General features: G+C 40.5%; 2 protein-coding genes across 3 annotated transcripts in view; one reads left to right on the top strand and one right to left on the bottom strand.

Moving 5' to 3' along the window:
• Window positions 1–24,899, top strand: part of LOC311265182 (interferon-inducible GTPase 5-like) — a 202,907-nt gene extending 178,008 nt beyond the window's left edge. Inside the window, exons 1-3 of one of the 2 annotated variants that reach the window (XM_084366574.1) lie at window positions 20,715–20,797; window positions 21,622–22,192; window positions 22,814–24,899. In XM_084366574.1, coding sequence (XP_084222700.1) covers window positions 21,637–22,192; window positions 22,814–23,457 — 1,200 coding nt within the window. In that variant the 5' untranslated portion in view covers window positions 20,715–20,797; window positions 21,622–21,636 and the 3' untranslated portion in view covers window positions 23,458–24,899. Of the gene's footprint in view, window positions 1–20,714; window positions 20,798–21,621; window positions 22,193–22,813 lie in introns of those variants that run through there. The other variant, XM_084366575.1, reaches the window with a different exon arrangement.
• cables2b (Cdk5 and Abl enzyme substrate 2b) overlaps window positions 1–25,413 on the bottom strand; it is a 46,616-nt gene that overhangs the window by 12,543 nt on the left and 8,660 nt on the right. The window contains exons 2-3 of the mRNA XM_084366573.1: window positions 6,776–6,871; window positions 645–722 (exon numbers count right to left, since the gene is read on the bottom strand). Coding sequence (XP_084222699.1) covers window positions 645–722; window positions 6,776–6,871 — 174 coding nt within the window. The remainder of the gene's footprint in view (window positions 1–644; window positions 723–6,775; window positions 6,872–25,413) is intronic.

The following is a 25,413-nucleotide window of genomic DNA, read 5'->3' as shown; positions in this document are numbered from 1 at the left end:
AAATGTATGAAGACGACCCACATGTATATGTAAGAAAGTGTGTGTGTGAACGGAGAAGGATGGAGCAAGTTTGATGTGTGTTTATAATCTGTTTGTACCTAAAAGATCAGTTTTTACTAGTGTACTGATACTTCCAACAATGTGTGTGCGTGTGTGGTGTGACCATGAGATGATGATAAGAATGCACACGGGCTGTTGTAGATTACTGTCTGAAAATCTGTGTGTGTGAACAAATGACATAGGAAGGGATTAGAAGAAGTTTACATAACTGTTACTCTGTACTTGTATGCGTGTTTCTGCAGAATCTGAGTATTTGTGTGCTTAAGAGGACAGGAGAACGTGATAAGTGTACATTCTGCTCCCTGTTTATCTGTCAATGTGTCTATCAAGACTTAAGTGGGTATCTTCGGGGAAGTTTGTGTGATTTTGTCCCTTCAGGTCAAGTCCAGAGGCTCTGAGGCACATGGGAAAATCATCCCAAACCTCTCCTCCTCACTGATTGTTGCTTGTTATCACTCTCCCTCCTCTTCCTGTTTGCTTCCACCTTTTTTTCTGTGGCAAACTCTGCCTCTTCTCCTAAAGTCTCCACCGACTCTTTCCTCCTGCTTGACAAGATGCTAAAGGTGGTCGTGTGTGTTGGTTACCTGAGGTAGATGCTTTCTCCGTAGGGCAGAACAGAGAAGGCAGCACACAGAGATCTCTTAGCACAGATCAGCACGATCCTGCAACACAAACAAAACACACACAGAGACATTAGTGACTCTGTTGTTGTAACATCTTTCCAGTTGAATGTTTTAATATGTGCAAAAAACAGGAATGAACTCAGCAATCACTGTTGGGCAGAAACCTCCCTGATCAGACATTTGAGCCAGAAAACAGAAAAATAACTCCAAAGTAGGGCTGATCAAACATTTACTAAAACTGACCTAATTTTAGTCATATCAGTATGTTCATTAATTCATCAGTTCATAGAAGATGCCACCTACAAATGAAATACAACAATAAACCTGACTCTACACTGTGACAAAACAGCATTATAATGAAGTGCTGCAGTGCTACAGAGACGCCCTGGGCCACAAATCTTGTTCTCCAGATATAAAAAACAAACATGTTTGTTTGTTTGGTACAGACACCAACGAACGTCACATCATCAGGATTTTAATAGTTTTTTGTTTCGTGAAAATGAAAATTTCGATTCCCACTTATCGTGAACACACATCGCAATTGTAATATCAGTCAAAATAACTGCAATCTGATTTTTCAACAACATTGTGCAGCCCGATAATTAAAATGAAATGCTACAGCTTCTCAAGAACCCACCATCTGGAGGCTGAGGCAGCAGTCTGTTACACAAGTGTTTGTTAAAATAATGTCACTCTGTATCGTAATAATGAATATCCCATGAATAAAGCACATTTTTATTTGAATTTTTATGCTTTAGCAAAAACTTTCAAATGTCTTAACTGCTGTACAAGTTAAATAGTGATACTTAGTCATGGTCTTTAATGGTTTCTTTATAAAGAATTAATGAGAGCTCCGCTATGAGAACAGAGAATCTTGAGCACAGCTGTATTTTTTTAATGTTTATTAATCGTTACCAGGGTAAATGTTCATGTAGGCTGTTAGTCTTTTGATCTTGGTTTTAAAGTGATAATCCAAATCATGCTCTGTTAAAAAATCCCTCTGGTCAGAGATACAGACTTCTGTTAACAAGACTTCTTATTCCAAGTGCAACAAACATCCACTCAGTTCCCGACACATGAAAGGTATTTTATCTATTTTATCATCTTCTAATTTGTTGACTGATTGTATTTTTATTGCATGTGTAACATTTAAACTTTGATTGCCTTCCTCCAGGGACAATAAACATCAACACTGAACTAAACTGATTTAACTTTGGTCACCGTGTTCCTGTTTTTTTCCCCAACCTCAGTCTAAACAGTTGTGTCTGGTGCCAGACTCCAGCTGTAAAAATCTCCACTACACATGTGTGTTTGATGACTAACAGGCAGGTTATTTTTACATTACTGCTAATAGCAAGTCAGGTTCAGTGTTAAAATCTATTTATTCTCCCCTCAGGCTCACACTCAATAAAAAAACATGTGGTCGTGCCTCACAGTGTCATTAAGTAAGCATGTTTTCTATAAGTGGAAATAAAACATGATTAAAAGTGAAATATAACACGATCACACAAAGAAACGTTTTTCACAGGATAATATTCCTCTCTACAGGGACTCGAATGTTTTGGAAACACATGCAAACACACACTGGCACCTTCACCAGAGACACTGCCTAACAACGACACGTTATGATGGGATTTCAGTGGAACAGAGTGTGTGTGATTGTGTGTGTGTGTGTGTTTTCTCATCGGGTTTCCTCTGGAGTATAAACCCCTGTGGAGCAGAGACTGGTTCGTGTCTTAGAGGAAAATGTTTACAGTCATTACGTTTGGCTCAGGGTCCAAAGAGACTTGAAGATGATTCACAGTGTGTGAAAACATAAACACACTTATCTGAGTTCATCATGTTTTGATGAAGCATTTTCATTTTCACACACACACACACACACACACAAACAGACACACAAGTCCTGCATGCAGCCACTCATTGACCTCATATTTCACTGACAGCATTAAAACATTAACAACACTGAGGCCACACACCGAGCTCCACAGAGATCTGAGGTTGACCACAAAAACAACCTAAGTCAATCATGAGACTGTCGGAGGGAACAGCGATGGAAGCATTTAGCGAATCAGACGAAGACACCGACCAGCTCTGCAGTTAATCAGAATACTGGCAGAGAGAACAGCAAATCTAGTAGTTACATAACCTGGATTAAACAATATGGGGCAAATAAAAAGCAGGCTTTAGTGGAGAAAACCGTCATCTTAAAACCTGCTGAGTAAGGCTGGGCAGATTTAAAGTGTCAAACTGATTTGGTATGAGGCTTTATTCTGAACCGGACCGATGAGAGCCCATGAGTGACAGCAGCTCTACAGTCCATCATGTCAACTGAGACACATCATATCTTTATTTCTCTCATCAACAATTCAACTTAATGTTCTCTTATTTTATAGCTTAACATCAAAATAATAAATAACACTTCAGCTGAGTGAAAACTGGAGGAAAGATTACAGAAGCGACATTTCAGGTAGCCCACGTACGTGAATTTTGCAAGTCAATGAGTTCTCCACAACACATTCCTTCAAATGTTTCACAATAAAAGCCTCGTTAAGAGATTTCTGGCATTCATTTGAAATGGATACATGAATTTAGTTTGTATTAACAGCATAATGTGGCCCCTTTAACAGGGAAAACAGGAGCAGCTGATTAAAACCAGGCTTCGCACTGCAGGCTACAAAAACAACCTTTTAATGCTAATGAGCTGCAGCATAACCTGCACCATCCCAGTACTGATGAGAGTTTTCTCTTGTGGACTTCAGTCTGAGTAGTATTGTGGCACTGTGTGCACAACTCTCAACCGTAGTGCACCATAACAATCTGTGGAGCCGAGCTCCTCGGCTGTCCCCGGGCTCCTGCTAACCAAGTTCTCTCCAGCTTATGTTAAACCTGACAAATGCCTGTTAGGTTGGTTGGCATGAAATTAAACAGACTGAAGCTCGTACATCGGACTGAACTGGCAAAACCCAACCTTACTGCTGAGGAGGTGGTGTTGAGTGTGTGGGTGCAGGTAGAGAAGGGGAAGTTTCAGGGACTATTCTCGACTACACTGTTGTGTCTTCTTAAGGTCGTGAGCCAAACTCAAAGAAACACCTGTTATTGAGAAGGCTTCTACCTGAAGCCCTGTGTACTGACTGCACCATCACACTCACAGAGAAGATCATTTTGATTCCATATTGTTTTATTTGGTACATAATTCAAGTGAGGTTTCTAATACCAGAGGGGGTTGATGAATGGATTAATCTGCTCTTTGTGGTGCACTACGTCAGAAAATGTTGTGATCAGTTTTCTGATATGACTTGTGAAGAAAAGTAGAGATGATGGCAGGACGACTGTTTGGGCCATAGCAGGAAGATGATACCGCTCATCGAGCCAGAGGGGCCAGCCAAAGACGCAACTTAACTTAATTAGATTAAATCATCTTTTCTTATCCATTTAATTTATGAAGTGATGAGACCTGATGTTATCTCAGTTCACACTAGCCTTTGACATGGAGTCGTATAAAGTGTAGTTTGTTTGGAAAGTCACACTGGGATAAACTTGTGAACAGGGCCCCAGCTTGTGTAAACACTGTTGTTATTTTCACAGCCATGACATGATCCTGGTCAAACATAGTGTTTTTAATGAGGATCCACCTGGGGAGATGATTCAGTGTACTTTAATCCTAATTAAACACACAAACAATCATCTTGTGGCTGTCGTTCATCAGTCCAGGAGGCAGAACTGTTTTATGAAGTGATTTATTATTCAAAGGAGACAAAAAAAGGAAAATAAATGAAGTGCGTTGGTGCTTAATGTGTAGTTGTCTGCTGGAAAAACACACACACACAGCTTGTTCCCTATGATGCATGGGAAAGTGAAGAGCAGGAAGTCACCAGGGAGTGCAGTGGAAACAGCATCACAACAGGCCGGCTGGAAACGTGACTGCTGGCGAGTCGCACATTCAGTTACTACCACACATTTCATGACTCTGGGGGCACATTATTCCATGATCACCTTAAAGAAAAACACCAGACTGATCCCACTGGGACGTGAACCCCTGACCAAGGGGTCGTCACAGTCTGAGCAACACAAAGAGCAGCCCTGTGGGAAATACTAACATCTCTTTATAACAAACTCTACATCCATGCAGAAAAGAGTTCAGCCGTAGAGTAACGTGACCAGTGACCTTACATTATTGCCTTTTATTTATCAGGGCAAAGTTCAGAGTCTCACAGGATGCATGCTCTGGAGCTGTGTTTTTTTAAACCGTAGGCTGTTTTTATTCCAGTCTCACTCCCTTTATTTGCAGGCTTATGGCATATTTACAAAATGTCTAAATTTGGAATAATTGTTTTAAGGATAAGTTAGACAAGTCAGAAAATACCATCAACTGGCACATACATCGTACTTTAATAAATGTACAAAGTTGAATGTTTTTCCTGCATGTTCTGCGTATATCGGACAACATATACGGCGATACGATACATCTGTCATCAGCTGATAAATTTGGCCAACCAGTTTATCAGTCAGGCTCTAATCTGCAGCAGGAGAAGCTTCGCTAGAGTAACTATATCTACAGATTCACAGACATTAACCAATTGATTTTCCTACTGCACTGCTTTAACTATTACACTGAAACACTGCTGGAAGCAGGGGCTTGCTGTAAGCACTTTTATTGACAAGCAGATCCACACTTTATGTTGGTGACCCATTTCAAATCTCCAAAGCCCTAAAAGAAGATTATCGACGGCAGCAGTTTTGAGGCACTCACTTTTCTCTGTAAGCTGCTGTTTTTTCTCTGTGATGACATGAAGCTCTGTTGCTCTTAGCTGGATCTATTCTAAAACAATCAGCCCCTCAGTCTATTATTATCTGATGAGTTGTCCTGTGCTCCTTTGACCCAGAGGTCTGATTTATACAGCCGGCAAGGAAGGACAAGAATAGAATACAATAGAGGAAGAACTGAGGAGAATGACACTGTCCAGGCTGCACAAGACAAACCCACAGTTCAGTCCTCCTCCCGCATCAGAGTAAAGGCTGCACACATTTAACAAATCTCTATAAGTAGATGATGTACTAGTTCAGGATATATTTTACACATTTTAGACCGTTACCTCCACGGGGAGGGTTCGTGTCATTCCACTGTAGCTGGACAATGATGGACAGAGTTATTGCAGAACATGTAGCTTCCAGTATAAGAGGCTCTGATGGCTAATAGCAAAGATTCCAGCACCTTTTGTTTTTCACCCTGTCTCGAGTGAATTGCAAAAAAGTTGATGCCAATGTTTAAAATAGCTGTGACTTTTTTTTTTGTACTTCATTTTAGCTTACTAAAAGTTCCACTGCCCTGACCTTGTTGTGCTTAGGTGTTTTTCTGTAACTCGAGACGCTGTGAAAAGCAGGGATCAACATGCTGCTACAGTATATATGCTGTCTACACCTGGACAAAGACTTGGCTGAAGCACTTGACCAATGTGATGGTTGCTACTTTTAACGTTTACCTTCAATGTTATTGTCACTGAGGGGAAATGTGTTTGTGGTCAGGTGAAAGCACGCTTAAAAAGGTATACTTTGCATATAACATTTTTTTTTGTTGTGTTCTGGGGTTTGCGGGGTGTCAACAAAGCAGTGGTTGTGTAGCCCCCGGGCGATAACATCGTGAGGTCTGGAAAACGCAACAACCGGGTAACAACACTGTCTCCGGCTCTCTTTTTGCTCCCAGCCTGTCATAAGGGAGCAAAAGGTCTGTGTGTCTGTTTGACCGAGGGTGGAACGGAGCTACAGACACACATAGAGCAGACAAACAGAAAAGCGGACAGGATCAAGTGTCCACTTCAGCTATATTCACACCAAATCTGGAGAATCGTGCAGAGGCGTTGGCGGATTTAAAGTGTAACTGCTGTGAAACAATCAGAAAATAAGAAACCATTTTGGATAATGGAAACGATAAATAAAAGGACAGGTTACATGATTGGACTTTAAAAAACGTTTTGAAGTTTATAATGCTGGTTTTGCTCTTTATTATGAAACTGATATTTCTTGTCCGTGAAGCTGTGATGTTACAGACATCAGTAACTGCAGAATAATGTGTTTCTGTTTGTGTGTCCCACCTGCTGCCTCTTGTGTCGTATTGTTTCATGTTTTTGATGAAGTGGATCTTCTTGGTGTGTCGAGGTCTGGGAGAACCACCAGAGAGGTTTCGAGACCTACAGAGAGAGAGAGACAGAAATAAATGGAGGGTTCCTCTCTCATTTCAGGTGAAATCATGATCAGGATGCCAGAAGACAAATTGCAGACACACAAAATTCAGCCTGAAATCAAATAGAACATAGTGAAGAACTGTGTAAAACACAAAAACTCTGCTGGTTTAATACACCAAAGCTGAGGCAGTGTGTGTGTGTGTGTGTGTGTGTGTGTGTGTGTGTGTGTGTGTGTGTGTGCATGCGTGCGTGCGTGCCAACTGAAGGTCAGGTTATGAGCCAGGTTGTTTTGCTGTGTCAACCTTGCAGATTAAACAGGCCTTGGCATGAAAGCAGGCCAAGGAGCTCAGCTCACTGACATCACAGCGGTTACATAACATTACTGACATTACAGCATAGTCTCTCTCTCTCACACACACTCACACACACAAACACTCTACTGTCATTCTGCAGTACACTATGTGTGTGTGTGTGAAACTACCTTCATGTTTTGTATTTATTTCTTATAATCCACACTCGCATTTACATATAGGGCACATGCATAATCTCATGGCACATAAACACATTCTCCACTCAGCCTTTCATATATGCAACCATACATTAACACCACCAACACACTCATATTATATTATATTATATATTCTCATATTATAATTTCAATAATAATTTTCGATAACAATCTCAATCACAGTATTGGTACTACAATGAATGTATTGCTCAGGACAACATGACAGATAGTTTACACTGATAGCACACACACTGGAACTCAAACCCTGGAGGTACCCACAGCTCAGACCTTCTGCTGAGAAACAGAACTGTAACACACACACAGACACACGCACACACACACACACACACACACACACACACACACACACACACACACACACACACACACACACACACACACACACACACACACAGCATCTGTCACTGTTTTTCTATGGCTGAGCTGCTGATTCTGTAACACATGGAGTTCAAATCACTCTTATCACTGCTGCTCACTATCTGAGTGACACACACACACACACATTCTACTGTCATTCTGCAGTACACTGTGTGTGTGTGTGTGTGTGTGTGTGTGTGTGTGTGTGTGTGTGTGTGTGTGTGTGCGTGTGCAATGCAGCAGTAACATCTGGGTCGTTTGATGAGTCTCCTCCTACAGTCACGTTGAGTCGCTGGTCCTTTAACATTACACCCAAAATACATATTCTCACACATTTCTCGCCGACTCTACTGTACAAGCGAGACGAGTTTGTCTAAAGGAGATTTCACCCTTCAACAGTCAGTCTGAACAGTCTCGGCTGTCACTTCTCCAGTATTATTAAACCGCAGAGTCTATTTCTGACGGCTCTGCTGTAACCCCGGTCACATGACGAAATCTTCTCAGCACTCCGTTTCCACGGGAAAAAGTCGTTCCGCAGCATACGGGAATGTTGTGTTACTATTGTGTGGGAATGGAAAGAAGGCCATTGGCCAGCACCCCTTACTGATGATGATGATGATGGTGGTGGAGGTGATAGTGGTTGGTGTTAAGATAAAGACAGATAAAGCCACAAGGGATGACACAGTGACACATTCAGTGCCATGTGTTTGATCCTCATTACAGCCAACACACCGCTTCCTGCTGAAGTGTTAAACATGCAAATTCCAATCTGCAGTTCATATCATCAATGCAAAGAAATTATTAAATCTATCTCAAAATGTTTTTTGTCAAGTGAAACCAGCCCACGTACACATTCTGATACAAATACTTGTACTGAATCAGCACATGACGCCCACAGTACAATAATATGTGTTTCTGAATTTGAGGTAGTGTCTCCCCTCAGAGTTGTTGCAAGGCAGGAGTTGTGGGTGTCACGATTAAATTTTTATATCGAAAATGTATCACAATCAGTCTTCAATATCATCAAACGAATAATAAAGCAGCATCGAAGATACTCCCTCACCCCAGCGCCCACCTGGCGCATGTCGAAAGGATATCAAAACATTTCAAAAACACTTCAGAGGACACAGATGCACTTCCAGACACTTGTTCGAAAGTAACGAAGAATTTGAAAATGTATATGACAGTCGTCATGGCATAAGGTCTAAGTTAAACAATAAGATAGCAGTGTTGAATTACCTCCAACTGTCTCACAGGCGAAGTAAACGGTCTCTTGTCACTAGATGTCACTTAGCTGTGTTCAGCCTAAGAAGCTTGAAACAAACTTAGCTAGCTAGCAACACTAAGTAAGCTAAGCTAAGAAAATGCAAATAACAAAGGCCAGATTGAGAGAAATACACTAACTAACTAACTAGACCCACAGAGAAGAAACACTGTAAAACACCAATGTAACCAAGATTCTTGGGTGGGCTAAACTGGTCAGGTTAAAATATGAGTAAAAGAAAAAGTAGCAACTAAATGTATCAAATAAACAATTTAACATAGTGGTTTGTATTATTATAATAGTATTTAGGTTTGATACCCAGCTCCGGTCAGGAGGTAGCATGGCAGAGTAATGAGCAGGGCTATTCAATGCTGCATTAATGACTAACTTAGCAGCTCAATCAACATAATTGGCAGCTACAAATAACAATTATGACTTAACAACATTTTTGGATGGACCACAAACAAGCCCCCACACACCATTGTGATCATAAAGTACTTCAGCAGGAGTGTGACTGACACTGAACAGGGAAGCTTAATTATAGTGAATGCTACACGGTCACAATAAACATCCCTGTTACTTATCTTTAAATCATTTTCTCAGCATGGAGGCTTCTGAGAAAGACGCTGTAGTCGTAAACATCAACAATATCTGGGTAGGAGTGCGAGAGCCGACGCCGGGTCTCTGCCAGTCTTTCTAAATCTGTCCCAGTATCGAAGCTTTGGATCTCATTATCACAACAGTCTGACCAGTGGCCTATTTCCATGAGAACCAGCCTGCTCCCTCTCTCTGGGATGTTGTGGAAAGTTTCCCTTCTGTGGGAACGGAAAAATCCAGTTTGCAGTTTCCCTCACTACTGAGGACGATGATGATGATGATGATGATCTGTGTTTAGATAAGTCATACACTGGCTGCATGTTCACTAATATCCTGAGGGGTTTGAGTAAGCTGCACAGTCACGTTCTGAGGAGATTTAACCAGTAATCTTTACAGTATAAGACCGTCGACCACCCCCCTGATATTATTCACAAGAAAAAAGGAAAAAAATAAACAAACTCTGTACACATTTTTTCTACACTTGGGAATATTTTCCGACTGTGACATTATTCTGTAAATATTTTTAGAGCTGTGCCATTTAACTAAAGGCCAGGGGACAAAAAAAAAACAGCAAAGCTCCTCCACGCAGCAATCACATTAAGTTTGGCGGATGCCCTTTTCCACAGTAACTTAACATGCTTGGGCAGATAAGAGCTTCAGACTTTATGAAAATATTTTGGTTGCTATGGTACAACAAATAAAATAATTAATCTGTGCATGAATATATGAATAAATGAATAAATGGGTGAAAACAGCAGGTTTTCGTCATTTAACCATCACAGGACGGACTCTGGTGGCCTGCTTAAGTATTTGTGGTGACTGATCATGACTGACTGTTTTTAAGAATATCTCACACTACAATCGATGCATTTTCATCAGTACACCTCACCTCGAATTTTGTGAAAAGCTACTGTATATCATTCATGGTCTCTATCCAGTGTAACTGCAGAGCAGCCGCCCAAACTACACTTAGAGCTAGAGGAGATAAAGGCTCTAAAGTTAGAGTCTTCATCTTCAGTAATGAGATGCATTTCTGGATGAAACTAAGTACGTCAGTAGGAATTATGTAGGGTTTAAGTGAAATATTTTAGAAATGAAGGAGCTGTAGAGCGATAAAGAGCTAATAAGCTGCAGAGGATGGTTAGCCTCCACGCACACCTCCCTCACCTGCTTTGTTAGAACAGCAGAACGAGGATAAGGGGTTAAATTAACAAATCAGACCTTGACTAACTGTGAAACCCTTTATTTTCATGGTGTTACCTGATGAATCCAAACACGTGCACATATGTGCATATCATAATATGCTCTGTAACAACTGACACACAGCCACAGAATAAGAACGGTGGAGAGGTATTTTTTATTTCACTGTCTTTACACTACAACAGCTGACATTTTAAGTAGAGCTGAGAGAATCAGAGCTGTGGGCAGAAGACACAAGGTGGGCTGCTCTTCCCTCTGCACTGCTCTGCTGCCCTCTTTTTATTACATCACTTCACCATTAGGTCATTTTGAGACAAGTTTGTAAAACTGTGAAGCCTGTCAGCTGTCTGCTGCTGTTGCTCAGTGTTAATGATAATTATAATGACAACATGTCGTTCGATGGTGGTGGTTCTTGTACTGATGATTTGAATCATCAGTAGTCTCACGAGTGAAACAGTTCTGGATTAACAGAAGTGATTGGATGTAACAGAGTAGTGTAGGAATGACTAATTTTTGTAGGCTAACCCAGAACCCGCCCTGGTTCCCTCGACAAAAAGCCTATGGGAATTCTGAGTTGGATTTTGGATTATCACCAAAAAATAGGGTTGTGGCAAACACAAGTTTGTGATACTCACTTCAGCAAGATGAACAACCTTTACCAGCTGCAACACTACACTGACACACATCAGTCCTCTATAGTTATAATCCAAATATATATAAACCTAAAGTACTCTTATTTTTGGCACTTTGAGTACTGTTAGGCTGAATTCAGTTGTCCAGCCTCTGGACTTGTGCACTGAGCCCTCGCGATCTTCAGTCGTACATACTGTGAAGTGTTCACTGTCATCACGTAACGTGTGAGAGGGCGTAACACTGCAAGGCTTTATAAACCGCTGACAGACAGGCCTAAAGACCACACTAATATAATGCATTTTGATTACCTCAACAGCCTGTACGTCTACATATTTCTGTATCATTATGTGGTTGAATATTGTTTCTGGCCAACATCAAATCAATTTTATTTATATAGCCCAAAATCACAATCACATTGCCTCAGTGGGATTTAAAATCTGTACAGTGTATGACATCCTCTGTCCTTAAACCTTCGATTTAAGTGAGGACAAACTTGCCATATTGAGGGAAAAAAAAAAAAAGATGGAAGAAGCCTCAGGAAGAGCCACAGAGGAGGGATCCTCCTGACGTGATTCAAGTGATGAACAGCCTGCTCGAGGGCCCTTGTGGTCTGGACAGTTGTGCATTTGGACAGCCCTCAACACTCACAGACTTCCTGTTAACATGCCCGCAAAGTCTGTGAGTGGATGCATCCCAAGTAAAAGATCTGAGTACTTCTTCTGCCACTGATTAATTATATTTATTAAAATATTAAACAGCACCTACTGCATGTATCAGAAGGGCTTTATCCAGTATGATGTGAAACTGAAAATGACCTTCAAACACCACTGAATCACACAGGGAACAGTGACTCCACAGGTCAGGGCCCAGAAGCAGCCGCTGGTCTGTTTTTGGGGACTGAAGTGATGGATTTGTCTGGGACGCAGAGTCATTTTATCCAGTTTGAGTCATCACACTAATAATAGCTGCTGTCGTTTTAGCTTAAAATAAACCAGTGCAAACACACTGTCAGAACACTGCACGCTTAAAATAGTAAGAAACAATTTCTGTTGGATGTTTTCATTCTGTACTATTTTGGCTCGATCTCAGCTTGCATTCATCAGTCTGTCTCTTTTTAACTTACTGTTCCTTTTTGCTCTGTTCTCTCTCTCTCTCCTGTTCCAGTCCATCTAACTGTCTTTACTGTAATTTTGTTGTACATTTGCACAGATAAAAGTAACTAAACACAAACATAAACTGTTCATACAAGCAATACTATTTTAATATGTCCCAATATTTCTAGCTCACCCAAAATACTTAGTTTCTTTTATCTCATGTGTTCCTTTACTTTAACAAGCAGATGTGCATTAAAACAGGTGTAATTTGTATCCCTTGTTCAATCCACCTGTCTTTACAATATCCAACACACAAATCCCCCCTCCAAACAAATCGCACCACTAATCTCTTAACATTTTCATTTTGTAATTTGGTTCCCACCTTGACTGAACCGTGAACTACACCTCCGTCATCTTCCTACATTCATCTCCTTCTCAATGCTGTGAGCTGTGGACCAGACCGAACCAGTGAGCCGTCTGGCAGTCTGTCACTACACTACAAAGAAAAATGTCAGATTACCCAGGAAGTCTGAAAAACAGCTATAATCTTCTCGCCTGCACCAGTGCCACTTTTAGCTCTGAACTTGTATCTTTTTCCCTTGCGTCTTATCTCTCCCAGTCTTTATCGCTCCAAAAATAACTGCTTTTATTCCAAATTATAGGACTTGATGAGAGGCATGACATTTTTTAAGCAGCTGCTTCCTATTTCTTCTACATTTTTACCACAGACTTTAAAAGGGGCGTCATGAAAAGGAAATTATTTTGCTGACTTAGACTGGACGACTACAATAACTGACCATATATCCCAGATGTGGCCAAGTACCTCTCAAGGTGAACACTAGCGCCATCAAAGGCCACGAAAAACTTTTAATCAATCAAATTCAAGAAGCAAATACATACAGATTCCTATCTGATTGTCTTGATGTACACACCAACTGCAGGGTGTTGTTGTTACTACATACTGTACTGAATACATTGTCTCGCGTCATCTCGTCTTTGTCCTGCTGCGTCCTGATTCGCCCTCGAGGATCAATGACATTTGCTTTTGTTGTATCTTGATGGAGGAGCTGACAGCTGCTTCCTCCACACATACAGAGGCAGAGTGGTTCAGCTCAGAATAGACTCAGCACACACACACACACACACACACACACACACACACACACACACTCACACCACTGGCTTATATCAACACACACTGACTTAATCTGTCTCTGTAGATCTCTTGCTCTGCGGGGACAAGAATCAGTATTGATTCTTGAGGTCGCCTACCATGTTTATTTTAGATTTTGCTCTTCGCGTTCATACACCACTGAACTGAAGGTGTTGTTTCATAGTTGTTGTGTTGTTTAGTGTTTGAACATTTACTGTTTCTGTCCATTGTGCTTATTGTCACTTTAACCCACAAGACTAGTTTCACCAATCAGCTCACTGCTAATAGAGCCTGACGCATCAGAACTGTTGCTATGGTTCCCTGCAGTTTAATATACATTGAGCAGTGACTAAAACAGATGGTTAAATGATTGTTATACACTTCCAACCTGCCAGCCAATGGGAAATAAATGTTTATCACTGTCATGATCAAGAATGATCAGTACTGGCGCCAACACTAACCTCATTAAGACGGTCAGATATCCAGATGTGACTAAATCATGTACAGTTTTCTTCTCTGTATTACTCCTCTGCTGTGGTGAAACTAATTAAAATGTGGACATGTCCAACATGCAGGTTTGTGTGTTAACTCTCAACTCTCTAAAGAATGAAGTTATTGTGTAGTTTACAGCCAGGAACTGAAGGGACTATCTAAGATTTCTGTTGGAATAGAAAAGGGAAGAAATTGACTTTACATCTGGGAATTTATCTGTCCCTGTACCTCAGTGTGTGAGATCACCAAGGCTGTTAAATCTCCACACACACACACACACACACACACACACACACACACACACACACACACACACACACACACACACAAACACACACACACCAGATTAACAGACTCCTCCTGCTTCGTCACCTGCCTGATTTACTGAAAAAAATCTTCTTCTTCTTCTTCATCTTTGTCTTCGTGGTCTTCTTCTCATTTCTTTCTTTGTTCCAAATATCCCAGTTGAGCGCTGGTCTCATCATTTGGAGCTTTCTGATTGCAGTAAATTATGGCAGGCTATCGTCAGGACCAGACAAAGTTTTTGGCTATTGATAATTGGGTTAGGGTTAACCCATTTAATCATCATTTCACAGACAGTGAGCTGACTGGCCTCTGGCTGCAGCGCTGTGTACACACCCAGAGTATCTTTGATAGATTAATGTGTATAATCCAGCTCTGCTAATGTGGTTGTTCTCAGTCTGATTATAATCCAAACATGATGTAACCTGGTTAAGGTGTTTATATGGCAGACCAGATTAGTTAAATCTGGTTATAATGGAATTATCAGAGTGTGTGTAAACACTGTGTATATGAAGTAGGGTGTCTTTGGAGAATGATATGCCAGCTCAGCTGACTTCAGTTATTTTAAATAATGAAAATGAAGGGAGCGATTTAGCAGAAGTAGAACGTCCCTTTATCAGTCAGTTGAGGACACTCACATGCTCACACCAAACAGAACTGAATGTGACTGATAAGATGTGTGTGTGTGTGTGTGTGTGTGTGCGTGTGTGTGTGTGTGGAAGGATAACAGTGATGAGCATCTGTCCTCGAACCACCGCACACACAGCATCACACAGCCAAACACGAAAGGTCACAGGAAGACTGTGGCCTGCTCACACTGATAGGGATATATTTAAAACCACGTTAACCTGTCAAACGTTCCACACCAGAGTTTTCAGGTTGTTTCTTAAAGTCGCTGTCTCACCGTGACAAACAGGACTTCCTGAACACACTCCTCCTACTAGACAAATGTAAGAACGGTTGACATTAAAGATCGACAACGCCAAAGTCTCGCCACTCAGCAGCCATCTGCAGTTATTTCGGGCCACAGTTTGTTTAGGTTAGGAAGAAAAAAACTTTCATAAGTGATGTCACTCACCTCACCTAACAGACGTGGAATTAATTACGTAATTGACATATGTTCACTTACTCACATTATAGAAATGTCAATCACTCTTGACTTGGGTCGCATGCTAGAAGGGCACATACAGTGTCGAACTTCGAATTGTAGGTCTAATGACCAGGCTTCTGGATTTGATGTGTCGGGATTGAGAACGGTCTGGTGTCAGTGTGATACCATCCTCCTTTTCAGAAGTCTGTCTCAAACTGCACTAAATCGCTTGAAAATCTCAACCATGGCTCAGATCCTTCCTGATTCAGCTGTGATGAATTAGATGATTGGCTTTTGGGGAGAAGGGGCGGGATTCTCTCTCTCTCTCATAAAATCTCTGAAGACATGTCCCCGCTTCCTCCCACCATGAAGCCACGGTGTGATGTCTCCTCTTTATAGCAACAAATAACTAATTAAGAAATCAGAAATTCGCACTTGAAAATACATCAGGATGATAAGAACTACCTAAAATGAACCATTGTTGGGCAATACTTAGATGTTTAGATGTTCTGGCTTCATTTCTTGGGAGTTGTCATGTCAATGGTATAAACTATCACGCTCCTGTTGTAGTGTGGACAGAGAGGAGTCGGGCTTCTGCAGCAGCCATGGATTTACAGCTAGCAGTAAGCTTTTATGAGCCTCAATAACATCACATATGATCGATGATGCATTTGTAGTCTGACACCTGACTTTGTGACCGGCTACAATATAACAAGCTGACAAAAAGTCAGAGTGGACAGACTGTACCTTCATCCTGCCAAACAACAGATGAGAATGAAGAACAGTTTTAACGGTTCCTTTAGTTTTTTGTGTTACAGTGTGGACAGTGAGTTTAGAAGCAAGCTGGAAAGGTTTGTACGGATCAAACCTCAACAGACAGATTGGAGGTGATGGATGTTTTCTGATTTATGCACGAGTGGGAAAATGGTCTGAAGTAAAGAAGAGGGAAGAGAAATCATGTGTGTGCTAAGGGTGTGGATGGGAGTGGGGTTCAGCTCTGTTTTCACTGCAGAGGCATGCATGTTTAGACAAACACACACACACACAAGGCACACAGATGATGTCAGTCAGATTACATCTCCTCTCTGGGTTCAGCATGTGTGTGTGTGTGTGTGTGTGTGTGTGTGTGTTAGTCCAGAGGGTGTGTCTAATCAGTGTTCCTGCTGAATCTGATAAGTTTTCTGCTTCAGGCAACAGCATGAAGTTTCAGGAAGAAAGCAGCTCACTGCTTCAACTTACATTCAGTGAATTTAGTGTGTGTCGTGTGTGATTGAGGAGAGGGAGTTTGGATAAATCAAGACCAACTGTATCTGCTTGTATCTGCTATGACCTTATTGTTTCTAGCAGCCTGAAAGTTACAGCTGGAGGGGTCCATATAGCTGCAATGATTAGCCAATTACTGGATTAGTCAATCCAAAAAAAACTAGGTGCCAACTATTTGTGAATATGAATAATCGTTTGTAACCAGCACACTTTTTACATTTGCTTGAAAAATGACAGCTTCTTTAATGTGATGATTTGCTGCTTTTGTGTGATCAGTCTTTGCGTTTTGGACTGCTAGTTGGACAAAAGAGCAACTTGAAGACATCACTTTGGGCTCTGGGAAATTCTAACTTCTACACGCTGAGTGAGTGTTCAAGGACTTGTGCATGTAGGAGAACATGTGAGAGAGGAGAAATGAATGAAACTAAATGAGAGACATTATTATTGTGCGCATAAAATACATTTTCTTTGGCTCAAATAAAAAAAATCTGTGTGATATCAAAAGTCTTCAGCTCCGGTAACTGTCACTGTTTTACAATCAAGTAGTGTAACAACATAGCAGCTTTGCCTTTAAGCAAACTCATCAGTGGGGGTTTCCAACACACACACACACACACACACACACACACACACACACACACACACACACAGTGAGTGACTCTCCGACACTGCAGCACAAACCTGCACCTTTTTGCCGCACCACCTGAATTGGTCTTAATGTAGACTAATTGTTTATCTGATTGTATTTGTAATTCTTTAATGTTCCACTTGGTGCAAAAATTCACCACATCAGCTGTATTCACAAACTGAGTAAGTAAGACACTGACCCACACTTGTTCTTCCATATTTCTTTTTTATTTTCAGGTTCATCAGCCACTAACTGCTCTTATGTTTTATTTCAATTTAAGAATATGTGAGTCTTCGATGACCCTCGACTCGTATCAAGAAGTTCAAAATACAGAAAATATTTTAGAGAGCGTGTAGGCCTGATGCCATCAGCAAAAATTCCACATCCTATTTCAAACCAGGAACAACCTTGATTAGTTGGTGTGAAGTCGTCCACAGTCTACGTCACTGACTCCATGAGGTCATTCAGGAAACACCTAACCCTTCTGAGGAATTTCAGTCAAACTGACCTGAGTGTCCTCACCTGACTGGCAGATCCAGCTGCATAGTGTACAACTGCACAGGAAAAGGTGTATTCGAGGTGGTAAGCCCCAAAGATCATGACAACAACATTAAGTTAAGAAAAGAAAGCTAAACCTACAGCCACACTTTGCCATGCTTGTTTCCTTATAGGGTTAAGTTTCATTTCGTGAAAGTGTTTGTCCAAATTGTTTACACTTTATTTTTGTGATAGTTGTCAGCACTAATTAAGTGAATGAGTTCCTAGAAGTAGCTTATCAGTGGCAGGTTTATCTGTGTCTGAGAGGACGCAGGCTGTGATCCTGTTAACTAACTCAGAATAGCAGTGTACAGCGGAAACAAACTGAGCCAAGTGCATCGCGGGGATTCCTCAGTGTCACGGTTGGTTTGGTCGCAGAGAATACGTTCCCATTGCAGCTGAGTAAAGCTAAATACAGTCCAAACTGCTCAGAGGAGACATTAATCCTTCACAGTTCACATGCAGGTTACTGAGGACTCAACCTGACATCTTAATTTGAATGTGGAAGCAGTCAGGCTAAGTGTGAACCTGAATCAGCAGGTGGAAAATGAAGACAGGCAGGAGGGCAAGGCTCAACATGAACAACTCTTTTCCAATATAGTAAGTGTTGCTATAAAACTATGATAATAAATCTGTGAGTTTGGACTAAACAAAAGGAGCAGTGCGGTTCACTGAATTTATTTGTCATATTAATGAAACAAATTTGATCAAAAAAGAGGCAAATAATCTGCCTGAAGCAGGCCGAATAAACAGTCAGCACTGTACAGCCAACAGTATGAGAAAATGTGACAAATAATGTACAAACCACTGACAGCTGGCATGCTAGTGAAATGAAAAAACTGAAACGACAGTGGAGCAAAACAGTATGTTTTTAATTAAAGAGGAAGTGTCATGATTTTACGCATCAAAGCCTGTTAACAGGTGTTTGGGAGTATTTCTGCATGTGTGGAAACCGTTGTATGAAGGCCCTTTGTGGCTCCAGGAGCTGCATGAAGTCTGATAAATGGTGTCACTTGAGTCTGCAGAGTTTGAAAGAAGTGAGCTTACCAAACCTCTGAAGACCGCTCCTAATCTCTGCCAAGGCAACATCAACTGCTACTAGGCTAACGCCCCACATTTCCAACAAAATGAAGCACTCTTTCTGGAAAATTACAATCAGCTACAAGACCAAATATCAAATGTCGCCTGAAATTAGATCAAGGGGAGGAAAGGGTTTTCGTCAATGTCACATTACAATCAGAGCACCGACCAATACTTACTTTTTGTGGCTGATGATACCAATATTAGGGAGTAATAAATATCTTTGGCAATTATCCCACAAATGTGGTTATCAAAAACAGTTATGACAAAGATATGCAACAGAGGCAGGGTCACTTTATTATTAACAATAACTTTTATAGTTGAAAATTAAATCAGTGCACTCAAACAGTAAACTACACAATTATAATTTACCCCAAGCAAAAAAGGTTTTCAGATCAATGTACACCATTCTCATATACATACCGATATATCTGATAGGTTAATATTAGCTATCACAATGCTGTGTTTCCGCTGTCACTAACAGTTATTCAGTCGAGAAATACAATTTTTACAATCCGATAATCTATGGTCTCATGTTACCTTACATAAAAATTAGGTTGTAACGGTAACAGTGTAACGATACATCCATCCGGATTGATACATCGATTCAATCATCAATGATCCAATAGAATCTATGCAAAGTGAACACATCGATTCATATTACCACCATCGTTAAGATACGCCGTTATTTTGACATTTCCATGGCACGTCTGTGTCGCCGTTTCCATCCATGCACAACTCCCAGTTCCATGCATGTGAAGTAAAAAAAAATTAAATCTGGGAAAAACAGCCTTGGGTCAATACCTGGTATGAATGATGGTGCCTTTGGGGCCCGTGTCCACATAACAGTTATTTTGAGCAGAAAAGCGATGGTAGTGCACTTAAGAACTAGGTTGAAGCGCTTGTGTGGTGAGAAAAAAAAGTGGCACATTGTTTTTGATTAACATTAGCTAACGGTACTCTGTTACTGTTAGCTAATGTTAATGCTGACAAGCATGTAGGGTGATGACCTATCACACTCACCAAAAACATTCAGTCTAGACAATCTGCTCTCACAAATACGGTTTATTGTCTCGGCTATGACAGTATTTGTCTGATAAAGCACAGAAAAGACAGACAAGACCAGAACAGGCTTTTCCACCATTTTGTGGGTCAACAGTGTGATGAGTCCTGCCCAATCTAATATGATTAGTTGCTTGAATAACAGAGGCGGTGACGCCTTTCTAACGTGTTTATAGATGTTCAACAAGAAGCACTTGGAGCAGGCTCACAAAAAAGGCAGAGACGCTGGGTGCAGTGCTTTTTCTCTAGGCAGTGGCATGCTGCCGAGAGAAAAAGCGCTGGTTACAGAAGAGGTTTTCTTTAACTTTCTATATACCAATTACACCACTCCTCTCATTTCTTGTAAATCAGATGCTTTACAGATACTACTGTATCATTCACATGGGAACAATGAGTAAACACGTGTCTCAGTCAGGTTTAATATTACATCCTCTGCCACTCTTTGTAAGGCATTGGCCAGTGTATGAGGGGAAAATTAACAGAATAAAAATAGATTGACTTCTTCATGGCTTATATTAGGAGCCAAGTAGAAACCAAAAGTTCAGTAGCTGAACATTAACACTTCAGCTCACAGGTCGGACTCATACACTCACTGCAAATAGTTTTCTCTGTTCCAGTATCATCGGTTTCAACATCAAGAAGAGATCTGTGTAAGTAGCTTTCAATATTTTTTTAAAAAAGAAAACTTAATGATTTCTCTTTCTGTCAGCCCACTCTGAACCATGAAAGGCTTAGCTGAGGTCACTTTTCTCTCCTGCGTTTATCACTACTGTTTTGTTTAATGACACAGTATTAGGATATTTTAAGCTCAGATAAATATTGTTAACAAGCACATGAAATACAGTTAGATAAAAAAAATATTTCCACAGAAATAGAAATACTTATTTATTTTGAGATCTATTAGAGACACGCTGAGTGAGTGTTCAAGGACTTGTGCATGTAGAGGAGGAAATGGGAGAGAGGACAAATGAATAAAACTGAATTAGAGACATTATTATTGTGCGCATAAAATACATTCTCTTTGGCTCAAATAAAACATTTCTGTGTGATATAGAAAGTCGTCAGTTCGGGTAACTGTCAATCACTGCTTTACAGTTAAGTAGCATTACAACATAGCAGCTTCGCCTTTAAGCAAACTCATCAGTGGGGGTTCCCAACACACACACACACACACACAGTGAGTGACTCTCCCACACTGCAGCACAAACCGTATTTGATCTGAATGTAGCCTAATTGTTTATCTGATCATATTGGTAATTCTTTAATCTTCCACCGGGGACAAAAATACACCACATCAGCTGTGTTCACAAACTGGCATCGAAAGAAAATGTGACAAGTTATTTAAGTATTTATTTTCCATGCTGTTACACTGTGTTTGACCTTGTCAGTGATATCTCCAAACTTTGTATTCTATTTATGTATGTGCATGATGGTGGATAATGGTGTACTTGCTTTTTCTTATTTTTTACTGCAGTTTTCAAGGGTCATCATGGATACTCCAAGAGACCATGAATCAGTTGAAGGATTTAAAGAAGCTCTACAAAACAACAATCGAGGCTTAGCTATTGCAATGATCCAAAAGTATTTGGAAAAGCAGAATAACATTCCACTAAATATTGCCATCACAGGAGAGACCGGCGCTGGTAAATCCACCTTTATTAATGCTTTTAGAGGTATAAACGACACAGCTGAGGGAGCTGCCCGTACTGGTTGTGTAGAAACCACCTCAGTGGTTACACCATACCCCCATCCAAACTGTCCCAATGTTACACTGTGGGATCTTCCGGGTGTTGGTGCCCCCAATTATCCAGCTGATCAGTACCTGAACCTTATTGGATTTGAGAAGTTTGACTTCTTCATCATCATCTCAGACACTCGCTTCAGAGAAAATGATGTGAAACTCGCTAAGGAGATCCAGAGGATGAAGAAAAAGTTCTACTTTGTTCGCTCAAAGATTGACATTGATTTAAACAATGAGAGAAGGCGTCAGAGAGAGTTCAGTGAGACCACGACTAAGGCACTAATCAAGGAAAACTGCATTAAAGGTAAGTGACTGAGGAAATCATGGAAACTATAACTGTGAGATTAATAACTGGATTTCCATTTTTAAAACCTGACCAGCCTAGATTTCACAGTAAAGAAGTGAGTGCATTTATTATGTTAGTCATTATGTGTATCTGACCTCAATACACCTCATTTTCTAGCATATCCGTTATCTGGCAAAAAATCTAACAAAAGTTTGCTGCTTGGACTTAGACTTTACACATGTATCAATAAGTTGTTGTCATCACCAGTTGAAATCCAGATTTCCATATACATACTTACACTCAACATAATTTAGGTATAAATGAAAATTCTCAACAAAAACATGAAAGACTGTTTTTTTCTTCCAAATCAAGTAGATCAGCCTCAGTGGCTCAGTGTAGAGCAGAAATTCTATTTGGAGGAATGTTCAGTCAAAGCAACAGCAGCAATAAGCCTGACTTTCACAATAATTAGTTATTTAATTCAAATAATAAAAAACACAGGAGATTACTGCATTGGTGAGACAAAATGAGAAGCAGAAGAACATCTATACTGGGAAGTTTATACTATTAAAAAAAACAATCTAAATGGTTTCATCATTTTATAAAACTAATAATCAAACCATTTCTTTTGTGACACAGGTCTTGAGAAACAAGGTCATCAGTCTCCACAGGTCTTCCTGGTGTCCAGCTTTGAGCTCCATCTGCATGACTTCACTCTCTTACAGGAGACACTGGAGAGAGAACTTCCTGAACACAAGAGGAATGCTCTGCTGCTTGCCATGCCCAATATCAGCCAGGAGATCATCAACAAGAAGAAAAAGGCTTTCCATGCAGAAATAAAGTATGTTGCTGCTCTTTCTGCAGTTGTAGCAGCTGTACCAGTTCCTGGGCTTTCTACTGCTGTTGATGCAGCTTTGCTGGTTGGTGTTGTCAAACAATACGCAGTTGGTTTTGGTCTTGATATCCCATCACTGAAGAGTCTGGCTGAAAGCGCACGTGTGCAATTTAATGATTTGACGGCTGTCATCAGTTCCCCACTGGCTGCAAGCAATGTAACCACTGATCTTATCCTCAAGGTGTTTGCTCAGTGTGTAGGCACAGCTTCATTAATGGCAGCAGAGGAAGGGTCCAGATTCATTCCAGTATTGGGAATCCCAGTAGCAATTGGCCTATCTTTCACCACAACTTACAGAACTTTGGATTATATACTCAACATGCTTGCTGATGATGCTCAGAGGTTGTTTGAAAGGGCCCTGCATTGTAAAACCAGAGTGATATCATAATAGACTGGTTTTAGTTGTACATTCAAGGGTGCTCCGATCAGGATTTTTGGGGCTGATCACTGGAAGCAGTATTGCTGATATCGATCACCAATCAAAAGGATGTTTCTTCACTTTATTGTCATCTATAGTTGTTAGTTATTAGCGGCGTAGTAAATTACCCATTAAAATGTTGAGGAAAATAGTTATTTATACTGATTCAAAGAAAAAGCTTTAAAACAAAAGAGAATCAAGAAAAAGTGAACAGGTAGGATAATTTAGGAAAAATTCTGTGTCATTCTCAGTTGTCTCAGTCTTTGTGCCCTGAAGCCACTACACCACTACATGGTCACTGCTTGACGTCATTTATGTACGGGTACGGGTCTCGACCAAACGGCGCCACACTGTCCCCTCACTCAGGGGTGACAGAAAATGATACTTTTCTGGAACAGATAATCCCAAATCATACATTGAATGGGCTACTTCCAACTACAGTATGTTGCTGCAAAAGAGCGCATCTTCTCATGTTGTCATAGTTATCGCTCTCTCCACAGCACTGACTGGCCTCTTAGCATGAGACCTAACGTTATGAGAAAGCGGTCTTTCTATGCACTCAGTCACTAACAGCTTTCTGGTAGGAGCTTGAGAATATATTGCACTGGTTAAACCAAGAGGGCGCTGAATATCTGTATTGATATTGGCAGGAGTAGAGCTAGTTAGCTGTTAGCAGCCAGGTAGCAGCAAAGTCCTGCACTGTGTGTGGCTGTGGCATTGTAGCAGTGCACAAACAAACTGTGTCTTGTTCATCTGATGGTAAATGAACGTATATCGGCCGAAAATTTGTGCCCTCCCAATCGGAGCACCCTTATGTACATTATAATGAACTGAAACTGGTTGTGTTGTCACTCAATGAGAGAGTTTGCTCATGTCACAGATGAGCCAAAGATTTGTGAAAAAATTTATATTCTGTAATTAGTAATTGAGTTTTTACTGAATGTAATTGTTGTTACAGCCATGAGATTTGAAATGGCATTGATCACAGTGTACAAAGTGTCGCTGTATGTTGCTTTGAAGACACAAATTTGATCGCCACCGAGAATTTATTCATATTCAATTCAGATTCATATTCAGAAAGTGTTTTATTATTAACTTTCTTATTCATGATAGTTTGTGTGTGTATTCTATTAATCAATTAAAGCTGAAATCAAGTATTTGTATCACATAGCAATTACACTTTGTCTAAAACATTTTGTCTTCAGCTTTTCTCATTTCTATAATATCTAAAGCTCTTTCTTTGTTCAGTCACTTTCTGTCCAGTCCAGTCTGTGATGACAGCAGATCTATAGTAGTTCTCTAACAGCAGTAGGAACTAAGACTTTTAAACTATCAAAATCAAGGTGTTTTTTTTTGCCATGTAAAGGACTCGTATCACAAGTCAAGTCATGCTTGTTCTAATTGTTTTACTGTTGAATATAAAATTAGCACTAAAAATACAATAACATTAAATTTTGACGTCCAAAAGTTGTTGAAGTTAAAACCTGTGTTGCACCCCCAGTAGCTCACCTTTGCACAAGCACACTATGTAAGCACAATAAGGCTGAGTCCTTGGCAGCGACCTGACTGAGTTTCCTTCATTATGTCAGGTTTTGTTTTCAATGTCAAAAGAATCTAAGAATCTATGAGTCTTAGATGAGCAATAATTCCACATCCTATTTCAAACCAGGAACAACCCTCATTAGTCAGTGTGGAGACTTCAACAGTCTACGTCACTGACTCCATGAGCTCATTCAGGAAACACCTAACCCTTCTGAGGAATTTCAGTCAAACTGACCTGAGTGTCCTCACCTGACTGGCATATAGATATGTCAGCAGAGTTTTAGTGTTTCACTCTGGCACTGAAACTGACCTGCTGTATCAGTCACAGATTAACCTTCAGTGTTTCCTCTGAGTGTTCATTACAACATTTGTCATTCACATTTC

This window comes from Pagrus pagrus (genome assembly GCF_965226575.1).
Source record: "Pagrus pagrus genome assembly, chromosome: 11".
NCBI classification, from domain to species: domain Eukaryota; kingdom Metazoa; phylum Chordata; class Actinopteri; order Spariformes; family Sparidae; genus Pagrus; species Pagrus pagrus.
The sequence above is the reverse complement of the archived record's forward strand: the minus strand, read 5'-3'. Positions and strand labels throughout refer to the sequence as shown.